General features: G+C 51.1%; 1 protein-coding gene and 4 long non-coding RNA genes across 6 annotated transcripts in view; 1 reads left to right on the plus strand and 4 right to left on the minus strand.

Moving 5' to 3' along the window:
- Window positions 1-1,197, minus strand: part of LOC135290909 (serine/threonine-protein kinase PAK 3-like) — a 7,950-nt gene extending 6,753 nt beyond the window's left edge. The window contains exons 1-2 of the mRNA XM_064404932.1: window positions 1,033-1,197; window positions 18-81 (exon numbers count right to left, since the gene is read on the minus strand). Of these exons, the coding sequence (XP_064261002.1) occupies window positions 18-81; window positions 1,033-1,039 (71 nt within the window). The 5' untranslated portion in view covers window positions 1,040-1,197. The remainder of the gene's footprint in view (window positions 1-17; window positions 82-1,032) is intronic.
- A 428-nt stretch (window positions 1,198-1,625) lies between these two features.
- On the minus strand, window positions 1,626-3,763 carry LOC135291001 (uncharacterized). The gene is made up of 3 exons (XR_010353859.1): window positions 3,562-3,763; window positions 2,621-2,658; window positions 1,626-2,219 (listed from the first exon to the last, which is right to left on the minus strand). It is a non-coding gene; the product is annotated as an uncharacterized LOC135291001 (long non-coding RNA).
- Window positions 3,764-3,862: 99 nt separating this feature from the next.
- On the plus strand, window positions 3,863-8,132 carry LOC135291097 (uncharacterized). 2 transcript variants are annotated; one of them, XR_010353965.1, is made up of 3 exons: window positions 3,863-4,063; window positions 4,140-4,197; window positions 7,670-8,132. It is a non-coding gene; the product is annotated as an uncharacterized LOC135291097 (long non-coding RNA). The 2 variants fall into 2 exon arrangements; XR_010353966.1 differs by lacking the exon at window positions 4,140-4,197.
- Window positions 8,133-14,771: 6,639 nt separating this feature from the next.
- On the minus strand, window positions 14,772-15,674 carry LOC135291064 (uncharacterized). Its single transcript, XR_010353929.1, has 2 exons — window positions 15,444-15,674; window positions 14,772-15,091 (listed from the first exon to the last, which is right to left on the minus strand). It is a non-coding gene; the product is annotated as an uncharacterized LOC135291064 (long non-coding RNA).
- A 354-nt stretch (window positions 15,675-16,028) lies between these two features.
- LOC135290248 (uncharacterized) lies at window positions 16,029-17,752 on the minus strand. The gene is made up of 3 exons (XR_010352990.1): window positions 17,332-17,752; window positions 17,081-17,201; window positions 16,029-16,496 (listed from the first exon to the last, which is right to left on the minus strand). It is a non-coding gene; the product is annotated as an uncharacterized LOC135290248 (long non-coding RNA).
- Window positions 17,753-19,022: the final 1,270 nt, after the last annotated feature.

The raw sequence follows: 19,022 nt of genomic DNA on the forward strand, positions 1-19,022 counted from the left end.
ACTGTGGCTGCACTCACCCTTTGCCAAGAGTTTCCACTTCTGTGTATTTCGCCTCAGGATCTCCCTTGCTCACCAGCATCTCTGTAAAAAGCCCAAGGAAAGATGCTCACTTCAAAAGAGATCACACCCTGCAGCAGATCACAAAGGCAGCCCCACTCTCTGGGACACTGGGCCCTCTCAACTCAGTCAGTCGGGAAACAACAACACCACCGCACCAGCACCACCTCAAAAACAGCAGCAGCAAGACAAGCAGCCCTGCAGCGCAGATGGCCTGCACTAAACTAAAAGTCTAAACTGCAATCTAAGCACATGGAGAAACAGTCAGAGGAGACAGGGATCAGAAAACTCTAACCAAGAGAAATGATTGTTTTCTAGAAACATTAAGGGCAGCAGGAAAAACAAAACCTTCCTGTTCTTGGCAATGAACACTCCGTGACATTCAACACAAGCTTTCATCCTTGCAAACATCAAAGGCATCTTGGGTTCTGGCATCAATTTTTATCATCAGCTGCTCTCTCCAGAACAGGAAGAATATTGCAAAGTGCTTCCAGCAGAGCCCAGATGTCCAGTTTTAAGCAGGACTTTGCCTAAACAATGCCCTTCAGCCTTTCAGGAGCAGCAGCTCATGTTATAAGCTACTGTGATGGCCTCAGGAATGAGGCCCCTCAGCCTTTAGGACAGGCTGAGTGCTGAAGATGACCTTGGCCGTGCCCACAGCAGCTGGGCCCCGCAGGAGCTCCTTGAGGCCTACTCATTCGCGAGGTCACAGCCTCCTGCTCAGCCAGAAGCAAGCTCTGCTTGGCCTTTTGCCTACAGGGAAGCTCAGGCAAAGCCAAACCAGGCCGAGCTGCTCTCAGAGGCAGGAGCAACACCCCGCTGATCCCTCACCACCTCAGGGCACAACAACAGGTCCTGTGTGGAGGCCTCAGGACCTGGCACTCAGCTGAGCAGGAGCAGGAGGTGGGACAGCTCATGCCGACACACGCACACACAAGGCACTGCTCCGGCACACAAGGATCACAAAGGACCTACTCAGCATGGCCAGGCACTTGTCCTCTGTGCTCTCTCGCTGCTGCTCTCTGCTGCCAGAGGAGCTAGTCGTGCTCCAGGTGCACGAGCTGCTCGTGCTTGAGCTTCCAGCCTGGGCACTGGAGCCTTCTTCCCAGCCTTCAGCTGCAGCTCCTGCAGCTGCCAGGACAGAGGAGGTGGAGCTCTGGGAAAAGAAATGAATTTGGGTCACAAATGTGCCTGGCAGAGATGCCCCTCCCATCTCATTTCAAATGCACACCCCTAGGAAGATGCTGCTGGCCACACCCAGGGCTCTTCACCTCCCAGCTTGTGCAGCTCGCTTCAAGAGCTCAAGGCACAAAATCCCAAGGCTGCTTTTACATGACGGACAAAATGACACCAAAGACGCTGCTACCCAAAGTGGGCACTTACTGATGTTGTTTGCTCCAGCCCTGGGCTGACAGCAGGGCCAGGTTCATTGGCACCTTCCTCCTCTTCAGCCTCTTCCTTGGGTACAGAGGCAGCCAGAGCAGGTGCTGACGCTGCCCTTGTGCTCTGTGGACAGACAGCAGCACGAGGGACAGGAAAGAACCTGTCATTCACAACCTTACCTATATTCAGCTACAGGCCCTGCTGCAGCTCAGCTCTTCCTTTAGCTACTGACAGCTGCTCTGTGGGGAGGGCCAGGTCCCTCCTGGGAACAGTGCCACCTCATATCCTGCAAGCTTTTGAACTGCATATTTGCACTGCTCTCCTCACAGGGGACAGGGAGCCTGCACAGCCACTGGCCACCACGGGCCTCACTTGTACCCCAGGAGCATCCAAAGACATCCTAATGCTACCTCTTGTCTCTTGCTAAGACAAATTCACAGCCCCTTTCAGAACAGTAGGAAGGTGCCTACTGCCTACTGTTCAGATGTCTGAACAATCCAAGTTCCACTCCCCTTTTCCAAGCCTAACTGACTGGGGGAAGGGCTGGAAAGATTCCAGCCCTCAGCATCTTCAGCCAGGCATGGGAAGTGCTGTTTGATCAGAAACTACAGCTATGCTTTGCTGTAGCCACAGCACTACCCAGAGCTGCCACTTACTGATGCTGGATGCTCAGGCCCTGCAGTGGCAGCAGGTGCAGTTTGGGGAGCATCTTCCTCCCCTTTGGCCTCTTCTGCAGGAAGACACATAGCCAGAGGAGCCTCCGAGGTTGGTGTTGGGCTCTGCAGACAGACAGCAGCATGAGGGACACATGACCTTCTTTATATTCAGCTCTAGACCCAGATGCACTAAGGAGAAATCATCTGTAGGGAAATGGGATTCTAAGTTGCTCCAACTCAAGTAAAATGGGACAATTAGATGGGACTGCACTCTCTTGTGCAGGAGAAATTCTCTCATGGCTTAAAGCACCAGGCAACCCCACTTCCAGCTGCTTAAAAGCTCTGAAAAGGAACTGCAGAAAACAGCCCAGGCTCCTCCTGCTGCTGCTGCTCTTGCTGCAAAGAGTCTGGACTGTACTTTCATTCATGCAACCAGGCTGGCACTGGACTGCAACAGGCCCAGCTCACAGCTTGCTCCACAATTGTCAAATGCTCCCAAGGCCAGAGGCTCCTTTCCCACTCACCCAAAGACTGGATTCTCTCCAGGCATGGCTGATGTGACCTGCAACACACAAGGGAAAAACAACCAGATGCTGAAAGAAAACTGCCTGTGCTGGGCAAGCCCACCAAAAAGTCAACCCAAAGACAGAGCATTCTGCTTTCACTACATCACTCCAGCTGCAACCCCTGTGTCACACAGCAAGCACATCAACAGCACAAAATACTGCCTGATGTCTACCTTTTGTCCTCTTTGGCCACTCAACCCATAGAAACCTGGGACTGAGAAAGTCCCAGTGGTTCTGTAACAGTCAGTGCTTCTGCCCCACCCAGCAGGAGCTACAGCTCCTCCTTTTCCTGTGCTTCAGTTTTCTCAGGAGATTGCATGCAGCAATTGCCATGAGCTCACTGAAAACCTTTCCCCAGAAAAGCTTCACCCAAGTGCCCCTTAGCCATGGTGGCAGTTCTATCGTGACACAGCACGGGAACAGCTCCTGTGTTCAGGAGCATACAAGAACTCCTCTGAAATGTCTATCTCAGAGGCCTTTTCCGAGCTGATTCTGTAATTTCTTTACAGAACAAATGGCTCTTTTAATGTGCAGGAAGTGTCAAGTTCCACAGGCACATGCTGGGATGAGGGAATGCAGAGAAGACTTGAACTGAGGGACTTCCCCTCAGTCCTGGAGAGCAGTGCACAGCTTTTACAAGGACTCCTGACAAGCTCTCCCACTCTTCCTATCTTGGAAGTTGTCTTCCTTGAGCCAGCAAACTGAGGGGACTCCAGACTCCACTGCCACAGGCTGTGCCACGGGAGAAGCGGAACCCCTGCAGGCCACATTACAAATGCTGCCCACTCCCCGCTGGCTAGAGACACCCCCTTCTTGGCTGGAGCTGTTGACAGTGGCTTTACCCAACCAAAGGCCTCCTGGTGGCACTTTGGTTTCCATATGCTGCAATATCTACTTACGTGCCAGGTGGGTGAGAAAGTACCCAGAATAAGCCACGGAAAAAGCTGTGCAAACTGCAGCACACACTCCCTCCATGGCTTGAGCAGCGCTGCTCAAGTCTGCAGCAGACAACGCCTGTGGGGAAAAGCAAAAATACTCAGAGTCCTGCTGGCAGAGACCTCGTCGATCAGCAGGTTCCGCCCGCAGTGAGCGTGCCACAGAGGTGCTCTGCACACTGAGCCCTTCCGGGCCTCGGCACAGCAACTTTGCCTTGACAACGCCGGGATGCGGCCGCTGACATCACAATAGCGGCCGCCCTAGGCTGGATTGTGAATTCATGCACAGAACCAGACCTTCTCTACACCTAATGCCAAAAAAAGCCTGCAAAGTTCTCCTCTGTTACAAAGCAACACACAAAGCCCTCCTAGTCCATCACCTGTTGCTCAAGGCATCTAAGAGTAGAAACACACTGAGCCCCTGGAGCCCACACTGAGAAGCTGAGCACTGAGAAGGGACCAGGATGTGAGGAACCACATTAGTGGTCTTTGGCCGCTATTTCTGCTGAGCAAAAACCAGAAGGCTTATTCCTTTGTTCTAGAAATCAGAAAACAAGGAGAAGAAGCACTGCTTTAATTACATTTAGAGGTTTCTCCTAGGTACAGAGACATGGTCATGGATCTTTCTATACATAAATATATATATATATATATATGTATGTATGTATGTATATTATATTATTGAATACTATATATTCAAAACATTTTACATCATAGCCATGGGTGTGATTTCAGCAGGGAAATGCCATGACAGAAAATGCAAGGAGGATTGTTCTGTCTGACTCACTCTAGCAGGGAGGCCTTGGGACCAAAGCACCACCCCATTTTTTCCCCCATTTTTATCCTTCCACAGTATTTGTTAGGAGATGGGGCTGAGATGGGTGGCATGGAAATGACAGCTCTGACACACAGCTGAAACCATCAGGGCCAGGGTGGCATGTGGGACTGTTTTTCTGCTCCAGCAGAACAAGGCAAGCCAGAGTGGTGACACTGATCCCAAGTGAGTCCAGCCAAGCCAAGTGGAGCCCAGCAGGGTGGTAGGAAGAGGCAGCGAAGCGGCAGATCCCATTCCCACACACATGCCCAGCGTGGCAGACTGATGGCAGCGGCAGTGCCAAACAGAGCTCTGCAGGGACAGAGAGACACCCATCACCATCACCACTGCCACCATCCCTGCTGCAGAGAGGGAGCAGGAAACTGCCACTGCAGGTGCACAGCTGCTCCAGGCAGCACCAGCAGCCCCCATCTACCATCAGAACCATTCTGTAAGCCCTCGCCATCCTGTCTTTGTTTCAGCAGCCCCATGTGACACTTCACCTTTGTTGCATAAGCCAGTACCCCTTTTGCACAATTTTCTTCTTATTGTTGTGCACTGCTTTTTATTTCCTCACTACACTGTAACTCTAATAGTTTTAACCTCTCATCGATTGTTTTCTCCATTGTCCCTTTCCATTGTCATGGAGAAGGGGAGAGAGGAGAGGCTTTACAAGGACCACCTCAAGAAGAGGACATAGAATGGAGGGAATGCCTTAGAAAGTATAAACAACCCTCATGCAGCCGCTTTTGGAAGGAATAGATGTCCAAGTTTCTTAAGATCCAGTTGCAAATCTGTGGAGTCTTGACAGCCAAGAAGCACAGGAACCTGGACACCTTGCTGTGAGGGACTAGAAGAGAGTGCTGGCTCAACACTTTTCAGGGGCTTGTATGTAGGGAAAGGGGCAGATCAAGCCTTGCTCTGGTGAGGCGATGCCCCACTCGGCACGCCCCACACCCCCAGGCCTGTATCCCAGCCCAGCAGTGGCTGCTGATCCCTGGCACACCAGAGGCAATGCTCCACACCTGTGTCTGGAGCCCCTAACCCAGCTCCTAAATGGCCAAGTGAGTGGGAGCCCCATGTGGGGGAAGGCCCCAGGAGAGCCAAAGGCTATTTACCTTGGGATATGTGGCCACCACATGTCTTGACCCTACCTCCTCTTGGAATTTCTATCAGCTGAACACCACTGGAACCTGGAGTGATAGCTATGTTGGTTCTTTTCTGTCATTCTCTCTTTCTCTTTCTCCTCCCTTTTCCCTCCTCTCAGAGTTTTGAATAATTTAAAATCTAACAGGTTTAATAATCTAAATGTAAATTAACTTGCAGAGATTATAAATTGAATGGGCTAAGTTAATCCTTCATGGAATGTTTTATGTTGATTGAATCCTGCTCTAAATTATTTTTGCCTTTAAAGTTCTCTGATTTTCAGACGTTGCCAGTCAAGGGTTTTTATGTTATTCCGAACTCTTGAGAACATCTCGTCGGTATTTCTCCTGCTTTTCTAACTTAGAGTACATGAACAAGTTGAAGTCCTTTTAAAGTATCTCACAGAGCAACATTTTTGGATGCTTGCATTTTAATTGGCACAGCAAGCCAGGTACTCTTGAGGTGACTTGGGCCTTTTATACAGCATTAACTGTTCATGACATAACAAAGGAGAAATAAATTTTCAGTCAAAGCTGCTCTTTTCTGGCAGAAAAGTAATAGAATCCCACGCAGAAACTGATCTGAACTGCTCTCCACTGCCGCACTTGCTAAAAGCTTATATAGAAAGCTTGTCCAGCCCTAAAGAGAGATGGGGATGGAGAGGAACTAGCACCATCCACAGTTACTTGTGGAGAAACATGAAATTTGGTAGAAGAAAATTAAAAACTCCCAGTAAAGGACCATGCGTGGTATCCATATGCATGGAGGTTTGACTCAGAGCTGTATGGTGCCCATCAGCTGCAAATTGCCTCAGAACCTGAAACAATAGCCAGCCTGAGGCCAGAGCAGGAATTGAATGCCAGGATGAAGCCAGCCCCCAAACCATGAGAAATCAGTTAAACATGTTCCTCCAAAGCCAGAGAGGTTTAGAGTTGCAATTTAACAGTGCTGGGGAAGGTCTGGAAGCAGTGTTTTCCAGACTCCAGGAACAGCGGGGCGTTCCTGACTGCAAGGTCAGCCCTGCAGCCCTTGGGAGGGCTTTAATGCCTCAAAGTCCAACCCCGCCCCTCACTCTAAACTCCGCCAGCCCCTATAAAATACAGAGGTAGGATGCCCCGAAGATGATGTCACCTTCCTCTGCTCCCTGGAGGAGAGGTTCGGCTCTGCAAAGCCAATCTTCTTCCCTCCTCATCCCAAGCCCTGCTCACTGATAAAGAAGGAATTCGCTTATCAGGATGCAGTGTCTGGCAGTGCTACCTCATTCTGCAACAGAAGTGGTTGAACTACACGGGAAAATAAGCAATGATTGCAAAGAAAGGGAAATGGAGAATGTTTTGCGAATTTGGATTTGGGGGAATGAAATAGAACTTTTGGAGAAGGAAGCACATGGTGAAAATTCCTAGTCTTTTGCCCGGGGAACAACCTGTGATGTGACAAGTTTGGACCCCTTGCAGGGGAGAGAACCCCAAGCAATGCATGAGAAAGAGCTGAAGCCCGTTGACCTTCGTCTGTGTTGTTGTAAGTTATTTCAACATTTAAGGATCAAAACTGAGAAAACAAAATCTTGGCACCACCTCCAAAAAGTTATGGTTGTTGATAGAAGGTGGTGGATTGAAATATCCCAAGAGGCTCTCTGGAAAGAAAATGGGGATTAAATGGGGATTCGGTTTCCCCGGATTCTTAAGGAAGCTTTGCAAACTGCTCCTGCCCTGCCTCCTTCTGGCAGCCCTGGCTATTGAGCCTTGTCTGCCACCAGAGGCTGGAGGCCGAAATGCTGCTGCTAGAGCATCTGTAACCCTTAGGAGAAAATGCTTTTATCATCATGCAAGTTTGTTGTTTTGGTCTCACTAATAAGCCTGAATGTTCAAGAATGTCCTCACTACTCAGGAGACTGGGTGTACATCCAGACCCAGAAAGGAGAGCCACTTAACCAGAAGTGGAAAGGACTTTTGATCCCATGGCTGTGAGATTTACAGCTGGACACTCCTAAATTATGTGATTAAAGTTAGCTCTGGACAGTACAGTAAATGTAACTCTGCTGCAGATAAAGCTGCAATGGAACATTTCTAAAGTGAAAAACATTGAATGGTTTCTCTTTCTGCCCATTTCCAGAGCAGTGTCCCTGGTATGGCAGCATGGCTGTTTGTTCCTGAATTAGTCAACCATCCTAGCAGGACCTTGTAGCTAATGACTACAATAGCAAGTATGGCTTTGAGTGCCACAGAGGTAAGAGAGCAAGAAAGAAAACAGAGCCATGTCTGTAGGAGTGTGCACCCTAATGGCAGAGTGGCAAAACTAGCCTTTGTCCCCGAAAAAAGGAAAGAAGGCCAAAAGTTTCTCTCAAGGATTAGGTGAAAAGCCACCTCATGGGACCTCAGGGACTTCACCAAATACTTGAGGACATCTAATTGGATAGAAGCCAAAAAGTCCTGCTTGATCCATCAGGGAGAAAAAGAAGAGAAAAGAGCTAAGTGCTTTTGTGAGGTGTTTTTACCAGGAGCAGACCTCTGCACCTGGCTCGAGTTTTTCTCTTTGTTATTATGCCTTTTATTAAACCTTTTTGTTTCTAACACTGCTGCAGAAGTCATCCTGCTAATTTTATGCCCCCAAAGTAATACATAAGCTGTCCTTGGCTGTATTATATTTCTTTTGAGGGCTTATGAGACCTGGCTAAGAAAAAGAAACATAATAGAGCAGAGCTGGGCAGCCGCTGGGGGTACTACAGTGCACTCACAGCCACCTGCCAACGCAGCTAGCCAAAACTAAAACAAGCAAACAGAAGCAAAACCAAACAGACCAACCCTCAAATAATTTTTAAAAATTAAAAAAAAAACCCCAAAAACAAAAAAAACAAACAACCAAAAACCCAAACAATACAGGTGCTTGGCCTAATGGCCTGGTTACTAATAACATAAGAAAACAACTATTAAAGATGACACCTGGGACACCAGCTGGCCAGAGCCAATTCCCAGCTATCCTATAACTTGCCTTTCTGTGCAAACACAGAGGTTTCAGTTGCCCACCTTTCAGAGAGAGGAGCCTGCCAGACCAGGTTGAACACTCAGCAATGTCTACTTGAATGATCTAAAGCTTTCAATCCAGAAGCCCAAGCTTATGAAGTGCAATTCTTCCTTTAATTTCCTAGATTCAAAACTGATTCTTCAGACCTACGCATGAGGCAGTTCTCCAGATCTATTGAGGACATGGAATGGTTTGGAAACCAAACTAAGGAACAAGGCACAAACCCAATCTTTATAGGACCAGGGAGAAAATGCTAAGAGGAAAAAGAGCAATTGTGGTTTTATTCCATCATTATTAGCTATAACTTGCAATTGCTGTGGGGTAGTTCAGAGTTTATTCAGGTTGACAACTTGAGTCAAAAGTTTATTTCATTCCTGAAGCTGCAGACTTGAAATGCTTCGAGTTCTTACATCCCAGGGGAATCCCGTATGCAAAATACTTGAAAATACATTTTTTATCAGAAAGAAAAAGAGATTTAAGCATTGTTGCAAGTGTTTTATATATTCATAGAAATCTCAAACTACTAGGTTAATTCCTGAGACTATTTTTACCTTTTGCACTTGTGCTTATTGTTGTCTGATTCCATATTCTCTTACTGTTGTAACCCACACTAATCCTATCTCACTGCATGCAATAATAAAGCAAAGAATTACCTAAGGGATGAAAAGAACGCATTCCTCACTGTCTTGCATAAGGATGAAAACAGAACATTTCAGGGACTTCAACAACTCATTTCTCTGAATAGGAGCAAAGAAATAAAAGGCAGCAAGCTTTAACCACTCCACAAATCCCAGCTCAAGTAAGAAGCTCACAAAGGGCACTAAGGCAGGGAGACATGTGGACACGTGCACACCATCACCTCATCTGCAAAAATGGACCTGTTTCACAGCACCAGCCAGTTCATAGAGCCAAACGCCTTCCCCAGCCCCATGGGAAAGCAGTGTCAAGGCACAGGAACTGGGAAGTGTCCCAGGGTGCAGAGATAATGCTGGCGGCATTTGTGCCAGCAGTACTGGCTCAGACATACTGAAGTTCAGCTGATGCTGTGCAGCAGTCTCTTCACACTGCTAAGTTTCATGGGGCTGGCTGTATTTTTCACAACAGCCACTTCGGTACAGGACGGGTGTAGTGAAAAGTTCTGGAGTTCTGTTTCCACTCTCATAAATTCCTATTTCTCTTCTTCTTTAAGACACCCACAACTTGAGAGACCTCAGGAGGCAACATTGAATTGCAAGCAGTTCCCAAAGTGAGCTTGTAAAATATGCTCTAGGTTTACATTATGTACTATGGGGATTTCAAAACTCTCTCTTTCAAAAACTGTTATTTTTCCAGTTAAAAATGCCTGTCAATTAAAAAGCTTAAACTTGGCCAGTTTTAACTACAGAGGAGAATACTCTCTGTCCCAGACCACCATCCAAACACACCCTTGCTTGGATACAGCTCTTGGACCTTTTGGGTAGCTTGACTACAGAATTCAAACATCCAAGAACAGGGGTACAAATACAAACCCTTATGCAACCATCTGGAAGCAACTAGGAAGTTGTTGGGTTGTTCTCATTCTGGAGGAAGAATTTACACAGCAGTAATAGAAATCACCTTTCTCCAGAAGCAGCTCTCACAGCTAGCACACTTAAGACTGCAGCACAAGCAGTTCCTAGGTGTGGAAGCTAATTGTTACATGCCACAAATAGCATGTGGAACTGCTGCAGGAAAACACCACAGACACATTTTCTTCTCTTTTTCCTTCAGTTCCAAAGAGAGTCATAAAATCTGGCTGGCTCCCTGGGGAGCTGTGTTAACACTAAAAACACTGACCAGCAGAAATGATTGCAATCACACCACTACAATCTTCCATGGAGGAGGGCAATCCTACAGATCAGTGTATGGTCAAATTTGCCCCGAATTCTCATCATGTCCATCTACTCTGGATTCCCTTACTTGGGATTTTTGTTTCTCAGCCATCACAGAACTGAGAACTGAGAAAAAGAGAAAAAAACAAGAACAGTCCTTGGGTAAGGGCAATACTGGACTGTCAGGAACTAAAAATAGTTGATAGCATCTGTATCAGGCATTGTTTTTTTACTCTCTACCAGTGTCCATTTCAGGTATCCTGATAGCATGATTTAGGATTTTGCAGCTAAATACAATGGGCTGCAATTTGAGAGGCCTACAAAAAATAAAACCTTATCAGACTGGTTTCTCCCCTAGGTGACAGGTGCAAAGTAGAAAATGGAAGGGCCTAGAGATAATTTTAGAAACATGCAGTATTTGCATCAGGTTCCAAGGGCATAGAGATATTGGAGCAGCAAGAAAATGCTCCCAGAAATGTTTTTCTAGCCTGAAGAGACCAGCCAGCCACAGGAACAGGAGAGAGCCACTTCTTTTAGAAATGTGTACATTACTGAATGCAAGATCCATTGGGCCTTTCAGCTTCTGTTTGCAACAAAAAGGAAGATATTAACTTGTGTTTATGACGACTGTAATTGGACTTCAATGTTGTTGAGACACTCTCAGAGCAAAATACAAAGAAACTACATTCCATGTCAGTAAACCCAGCATTTAGAGTAGCAACTAAATAGTCCTATCTCAGAGTTAAATGTTCAATTCTTCATAAATGCAGTACCAAAACCAGTTAAATCCCACCTACACCCCAGACATCCACCTATACCTGCTTGTGTAAATAGTATTTTCCACTCCACTCCCTGGCCCTTCTCTCACCACAGTCCTCAAGCCCTCAACCAGGCACAAGCCAACTTCTCACCTGGCTGTTAGTAATTACCAAGCACCTGTTGGTAATTACCTGAGCACCTGCCCCACCCACAGCAGCTGTGCAGGGCCCTGACTGCTGGGAGAACAGGCTTGAAATGCAGACCCCAACCCCCCACCCCAAAAAAAAAAAGAAAAAAATTACAACCTTTCTGAACAATTTCAGACTAGTAAAAGATCAGGACATAGAGAGACTTGTTTATTCCCTTCAGGCCAATCAAGAAAAATTTTATATCCTTCTCTGTGAAGGGAAGTCATGGCTTTTTTTTGAAGCAGAAGCATGTTTTATCAGCCCACTTTCCTTCCTCGTTTGTCCCTGCTCCCCAGGAGGCCACTCACTAGGCATATCTAGAAATACCTGTGTCTGAAAACACATCTCATGAGTGCATGACTTGCACTGCAGCAGTTTAAGGCATCGCTCTTATTGCACAAAGATCACAAACCTCTTCTAGAAGAACTGCAGAGTTCTTACTATGGAGCAGTAAGAACCCTGCCATCACATCTGCTGCTAAAGCAACAATTCCAGCTTTGCAGTGGCTTAAGCGGGCTGAGACAGAAGTGTTGCTCCATCAATGCATAAACCACAACAAAGCAGTGGTGACAAGCCTTTGTTCCAAGTTTGACTGAAGCTTTGGGAAGCAGCTTTGCCTGCAGAGGGCACACAGAAGCATGACGCGTTTGCCTACTGTGCCACTACAATTTCTACACCATCATTATCACTGCTCGAGTGACTGAGCAAGCTGACAGTGTATGACAGATTGTCTGTCATGTACAGAAAGTCACAGAAAGAAGAAGGGAGGGAGAAAACATGGAAGATCACAATGCAAAAGATGTTGAAGGAGTGTGGCAAGGATTGAGGATTAAGAGACAGAAATAAGAAGAGACCATACCCCTAAACTGTCAAGTACTGAGGGGAAACTGCAAGTACTTGCATGTTTGAGCTTACCACCTGGACTTGCATGCCTTGTCCACATTGCCATAATTTCAATCATTTTGTTTCCTGGACAAGCTGCCAGGTCCCCAATACCAGTCCTACCTCCCTTCCAGCAGTCTCTGTCTGTGCAGAGAGTTGAAAATAGATCAGGGATTACGTTTTACTCCAAAAGCATTCAAGACAGCCAGAGAGCTTCCAGGAAAAAGGCCATACAGAGTGCCCAGGACAAAGAGAGTTTAAGCAAGTGGAAGATGGAGGTATTGATTGAGGATCACAGTTATGTTGAGGTTGAACCTTTCAAAGGTTTGTTGCTTTTGAAAGAGAGATTTTTGGAACTCCCTTGAGTTAGCAATATGAATTAAGCATTTAAATTTTAGCTTGCAGAATTATGTGTTGAATTTTAACCATTTACTTAAGAAACCTCTGTCTATAGAGGTTTTCTATAGAATAGAAAAACGCCAATTTTAGAAGCTTCTTGCATAAAGAACAATACTGGGAGAAGACCAAGGATGCAGAAACCCAGATAAAGGGCTCCTCTCTCTCTCCAAGCTCATCAAGACTGAGAGACGTACTCACATAAGCACCAAGGGACCAAAGCACACGCACAAAGGAGAAAAGTTGAAAAGTTCAGCCATATGGATGACCACAATCTTCAGCCTCAGAGACCACCAAAGACTCCTATGTCACCCCCACCATGAACAAGGCATGCTCAGAAGGGCATGGATCTAATTATCATGCCAGGCGAGGACAGGCAGGGCCAGGGGTTGAATGTCATGTATATGGAGCACCTTTGTGAATAAAAGATGGGGCTCAAACCAGGGCTCAGGGCACAAGTTTTCAGGAGAGCTATCTCACTTGTGCCCGGTGCTGACAATACAGACCCACTTCATAACTACATCAGGTTGTGGAGTCTATTTATTCCACCTATGGCTTCACTTTTCTTTGGAAAACTGCAGGTGAGAAAGCCAGGCAGAAAAGGGAAGGAGAAGCCATGTAAACAAACCCATAGCTCTATACAAGGACAGAAGCAGATTTCACCTTCACCAGGCTCAAGAGACTTCAATTTGCTCTGGCATTCTTGACATTCATTCTCCTGTGGAAGAGCGCGGGGCTCCCATTACCTGAGAGGAAACGCGCTTTGATCCTGGCTCAGGCACGGGCTGTACAACCTGCGGCCAGTCCCGTGCTGGTGTGGCTGGAGCAGCTGCGCTGCGCTGTGAGCTCAGGAGAATGGAGCTGTAGCTGCTGCCACCCTTGGCTGTGTTTGGGAAGCAGAAGGTAGGAACATCAGTCATCTGTTGTGTTTGACTTTATTGTTATTTAAGATTGTAGTAAATACTGAGCATGAGCTGGGGTGCAGATTGTAATTGCACCTACCTCACTGGGGGCTCCTGGGGAAGCAGTTGCCTTGAGAATCAAGCTCCTCTCCTCCAAAGGCACTTCCCCAAATGTCAGCATTTCCCAGGGAACACCAACACAAATGTCAGAAACCCTGGCAAGGCTGAATTCCTTCTGCTCCTTGCAGCACAGGCACTCCAGCTCGAGCTCATCTTCCCTCCCCCAGCTCTGTGTCACTTCCTTCCCCACGCCCACGTGTCGCTTTGGGCGCGCAGCCCCGGGCCCCTACAAACACGAGCTGCCCGCTGCCTCTGCACGTGCCTGAACTCCTGCCTGCACTCAGGGCAGCAAAAGCAGGCTGTTCCCAGCCAGGGAGCGGAGCCCTGTTCCCGCAGGAGGCTCTGGTCAGCCCCTTGCAGGACGCTCCGCTGTGCCCACAGCACTTCTGCCCGCCCAGAGCGCTCCTGGCACAGCGGAGCACAAGCTGGCCAGCTCTGGGCTCAGCACACCCCAAACACGGGCACAGGAAGACGCAGTGGCTGTTTTGCAGCCATGCCCAAGAGAGCTGGGAAGGTCCCCTGCCTCTGGTCTCACTTGGTTGGCTTTCTGACTGGGCCTGAGGCAGGGGCTGCAATTCCTCACTTGTGGGGAGAGCAGAGCTGCCAGAAGCGCACCCAGCCTGCAGGCACTGCCTGACAGCGCTGTGGCCACTGGGACGCTCGCGCCTCTGCTGCTGCTTCATTTGCTTTGAGTCACACCCAGAGCTCACTGTTAGGCCACCATGGTCTCTGGTTCTGCCCTCTTCCTGTCCCTGTGTATGCATGGAGCATTGCTGTACTTTCAGGAAGCTCTTGGTGAGAACTTCCAGCATCGCAAGCTCCTCTGCCCTTGGTGGATGCTTGCCATGGAAGAGCATACTCAAGCTGGCTTTTCTAAAACCCAGGGTCCTTGTTCCCCTCAGCGTGCTCAGCACCACCTTTAACTCCACAGTGCTGTGCAACTGGAGCAGCAGGACAGGGACCTTTGTAGCCTGAGCTACCCTTGTTCCTTCCTGCCCGTGCACAGATGACGGCGTAGAAGAGAACGGCAGTAGGGCCCTGCGTGTCCCCAGGCTCAGAATTTGTGCGGCTTCAGCTCCATGGACAGATCCACGAGTCAAATGAAAAAGCCAAACTGTTTAATAAGGGAAGGCAAAGCGAAGGGGTGAGCTGGGAGGGAAAAAGGTGGATGGGCAGGGCCTGGGGACTGGAGGGAGTGAGCTACCAACAGGGAGGGAGATGGCAGCAGCTCCTGGAGCTTGCCACAGGCTCAGCTGTGACCGGCAAGAGCTGGGCCTGGAGCTGCAGCTGGTCCCCTCTGCTCTGCAGGTGATCCCATCTTCAGAGGGAACTGAGGGTGGCCAAAGGACACCGGTTCTTCTGAGCCTGCAGATGAAGTTTGGAAGATCTCCTGGCCAGGGACAGCAGATGGCACATCTGGGAAGGAAAGGAAACACTGAGTCAGTATGGGGACATTTCCCTTGGCAGCAGCTGCACTTCCTTCAGGGAAGAGGAAATGTCAGAGCCTCCCCAGGAGGGTCAGAAAGAGAAAGCAGCTGAGCGGGCCGGGCTGTGGTGAGCGCAGCCGCGGCGGGACCGTCCCGCAGCCCCGGCAGCCCGGCAGAGCCGGCACAGCGCCCGGGCCCTGCCGGCACAGCTGCCTTGCCCAAGGACAGCCCCTGTGCCAGCCGGGGCAGCTGCGCTGAGCAGCCCCAGCACGGGCAGGGCCCACGGCCACAGCCCACGCCAGCCTCAGCCCCACCCTGCCTCCCCGGCCCTGGGGCCTCACCCGGGCCCTCTCCAGGCTGGCAGCAGCAGGGCCCCGCTCACTGCTCCTGCTGCTGGCCCTCGGCTTCTCCCTGCTGGCTCCCGGCAGTCTCCAGCTGTCCTTGTGGTCATTACAGCTGTGGCAAAAGTGGAGGCTCTGGAATTGGTTCCAAGGCCTGGCAGAGCTGCAGTCCCGGAGCCCTCTGTGCTCCCTGCTGGCCCCTCCATCCCCTCAGCCCTGCCATGCTCTCACCAAACCCCCAGCCCCCTTCAGCTTCTTCAGCCCCTCACAGTCCTCTCACCCCCCTCAGTCCCTTCTGACCCATCCCGTCCCCTTAGACCCGCCACCCCCTCAGCCTGTGCCACTTGCCTGTCACCTCAGTGCCACCATGGCCCTGGGCTGCCCCACAGCCCTCAGCCCCAGCAGCAGCTCAGGGTCACCGTCCCTTCAGCGCCACCGCCCCCTCAGCCCCCTCAGCCCCCTCAGTCTCACCGTCCTTCAGCAGCTCCTCAGGGGACAGTGCCTGGGGCCACCGGCAGCTCCCAGCACTCCAGGGACATCCGGGGCTGGAACTGCTGCTGCGCCTGGCCCGGCCGCCAGCTCGGACCCAGCCCAGGGAGAGGGGACACAGGGGGCACAGGGGGAAAGCAAGAGGTGAGCGAGGAAGCAGAACAGGGCAAGAGGTTAAAAAAAGGTGTATATAAATATCAATCTACGTAGCTAAACCCCCATATACAAATATAAATAGGCATTTACAAATGTATATATGTAAATGTAACTATACACAGGTATAAGTGCAACTGTGCACATCTATAACTACAACAACATATCTAAAGCTATAACGATATACCAGTAAAACCAAAAATAAATTAACTGTACAGATCTCTATCTATATAGATAAATATAATCACATAAATCTATAAATACAACTACCTAGATAAATAAACATAACTATATACATCTATAAATATAACTAGAGACAGAGGAATTCAACTTGCCCGATGTTCCAGGCTCTCCCTCTGTCTCTTCCTGCCACACAGGCCAGCCCTCCTGGAGAGGTCGGTCACATGTGATCTGGAAAGCAAAGGGAACACTGAGTCAATATTGGCCCTTGTGCAAATGTTCCTTGAGCACCAATTGTCCTTCTACAAGGGACTGTAAAAGATGGCCTGAAAGGCAAACTCTCACTTGGCAATTTGAAGCCTGCTCTTTAAAGAACAGGGATCCTTCCAAGTGTTCAAAACTGAACTGTGTAAAGTGTTTAAGTATCCTGATAAAGTCTCAGCAAAGTCTTGAGCTTGAAACACAGTCTCAGTGACAGAGAGACCTCAGTCCCCACTGAAATGGCTGAAGCTGAAGGCTGGTGGGGCTGAGTTATGAACCAAACTGGGACATCCAGCTTGGTGACACAACTCCCACAAGGTCAGCTTTATTCCCTGCTCCCTTGCCACAGCAGAGGACTCAGTGTCAGAGCCTCTGGAGAAGTGTGGAGGGCAGGGCTCGGGGAGGTTGTGCCCGTGCAGGATTTGAACTAAAGGCACCAGGAAGCACCAGCCCTGCAGACAGGAGCTCAACTCTGCTCATCTCCCTTGCTGCCAGAGGCAGGCTCGGAGCAGCCATCTCACACCTCTCTAAACCAAGGGGGGCTCTGTCCTTACCAGGCTCCTCGGGCTCTGGGGAACTGTTCCTGCAGCTCTCCGTGCCAGATGAGGCTTCCTCTGCTGCAGCTCTGTCCACAGGCTCACCTCCTGAAGACTCAGGCACAGCATTAATATTGCCCTTGAAAGAACAATGGAAAGAAAGAAAACTCAAGATCATTTGGTATTTTCTTGGAATCACATCAAGGATGCAAGTTTCTCTTCTTCTCCATGTAAGCCCAGCCTCTTCCTTTCCCCTCCAATGGAGTTACCTGGGCAGAGGGAGACCTTTCAGATAGGGATCTCCTGATCTCCCGGATCATTTGCTCCACAGCAAAGGCAAGATCCACTGCTGGTGACTGCTCTTCCTCAGGTGTGTTACGGGCTGAGCTGGAGGCTGTTAATGCTGCACCAGCAGTGCCAGGTGGAGCACTGGATGCTGAAGTGCCTGGGGTGGCTGCAAGAATCCAAACCCATTGGTCAGGCTCCATAATGTGGCTCTGGGATACAGAGCTCTATTGCTGCCTTCGATCAAACATCACAGGCAGCAAGCAGGAAAAAAAAGGCAGAGAATTTTTTGGCCTTCTAGGTTCCCCTTCCTAATAGGCTTGACAATTGCTGGCTGAGAATGACAGAGCCTTGTGGAAAAATACTTCAAACGGTCACTTTTAAGTATGTTTGGGAAAAACAAGGCTACAACTCTTTTCCTACCTCGTGGGTCAAAAGCCGGGGGCTGGGGCTGCTGCTCCCTGTGCAGCTGCTGGAAGCTGCAGGGCTGGAGCCGGAGCACCTCCCGGTCGAGAGGAGGCAGCTGCCCCCCGTACAGCTCCTGGAAGCGGCTGGGGGGTCCCTCCCGCCCGAGCGGCAGCGGCGGCTCCCCGTGGAGCCCGAGCAAGTCGCAGGGCGGGATCCCCAGCACCTCCCGCTGGGCGGGCAGCGGCCGCTCCCCGTACAGCTCCTGGAAGCGGCTCGGCCCCTCCCGCCGGGCCGGCACCGGCCGGTCGCGGTGCAGCAGGTGGAAGCTGCAGGGCGGGCGCCGGGCGAGCAGCGGCCGCTCCCCGGGGCGCTGCTGGAGGCGGCCGGGCCGGGGGCTGCGCAGCTCCCGCCCGTCCGGCAGCGTCCGCTCCCGCTGCAGCAGCAGGAAGCCGCTGGGCGGGCGCCCGGGCGGCAGCGGCGGCCGCTCCCGGGGCAGCGGCTGGAAGCGGCCGCGCCCGTGCCGCCCGTCCGGCAGCGGCCGCGCCCCGGGGAGCTGCCGGGAGCCGCAGGGCGGGCGCCTGCAGCCCTCCCGGCCCGCCGCCGGCCGCCGCCTGTCGGCCGCGCTCCGGCGCCGGAGGCGGAGCAGAAGGTCGGGGCGGTCGCGGCGGAAGCAGGGGCTGCTGAAGTGCAGCCAGCCCCCGGCATCGCCCGGCGCAGCCGCGCCGAGCCAGCCCGGCACCCTGCGGAAGCCGTAGCGGTAGAGCTGCCGGACGAAGCTGCTGAACTGCGTGGCCCTGAAGGGGCGCGGCACCGGCCCCGCCCCAGCGCCACCGCCCCCGGGGGCGGGGCCCGGGCCGAGCAGCTCCCGCTCGAAGAGGGAGCGGTCGACGAGCAGCCCCTGGGCCCGGCTGTCCCAGCGCACGGAGCGGACGCGGGGGCTGTTCACCAGGCGCCACAGCTTGGCGGGGAAGGCGCTGGCGCTGAGCCCGGCGGGCAGCGGCAGCTCCGCCATGGCTCCGATCGCCGCCTGTGGCCGCAACGCCCGCGGCGCAACGGCCGCGGCCGCGCCGGCGGCGCGCGGCCGGAGGGGGGCGCTGCGCTCGCGCCCAGCGCGGCCCCGGCGCGGGCCGGACTTGGCGGGGACGAGCGCGGCAGAGCCGGGGCCGCGGGCACAGCGCGGGCGGGGCGGCTCCCGGCGCTGGCCGGGCTCCGCACGGCACGGCACGGCACGGCACGGAAGGGCAGCGCCCGGCACGGCATTTCAGGG

This window comes from Passer domesticus, chromosome Z (assembly GCF_036417665.1).
Source record: "Passer domesticus isolate bPasDom1 chromosome Z, bPasDom1.hap1, whole genome shotgun sequence".
Classification (NCBI taxonomy): Eukaryota; Metazoa; Chordata; class Aves; order Passeriformes; family Passeridae; genus Passer; species Passer domesticus.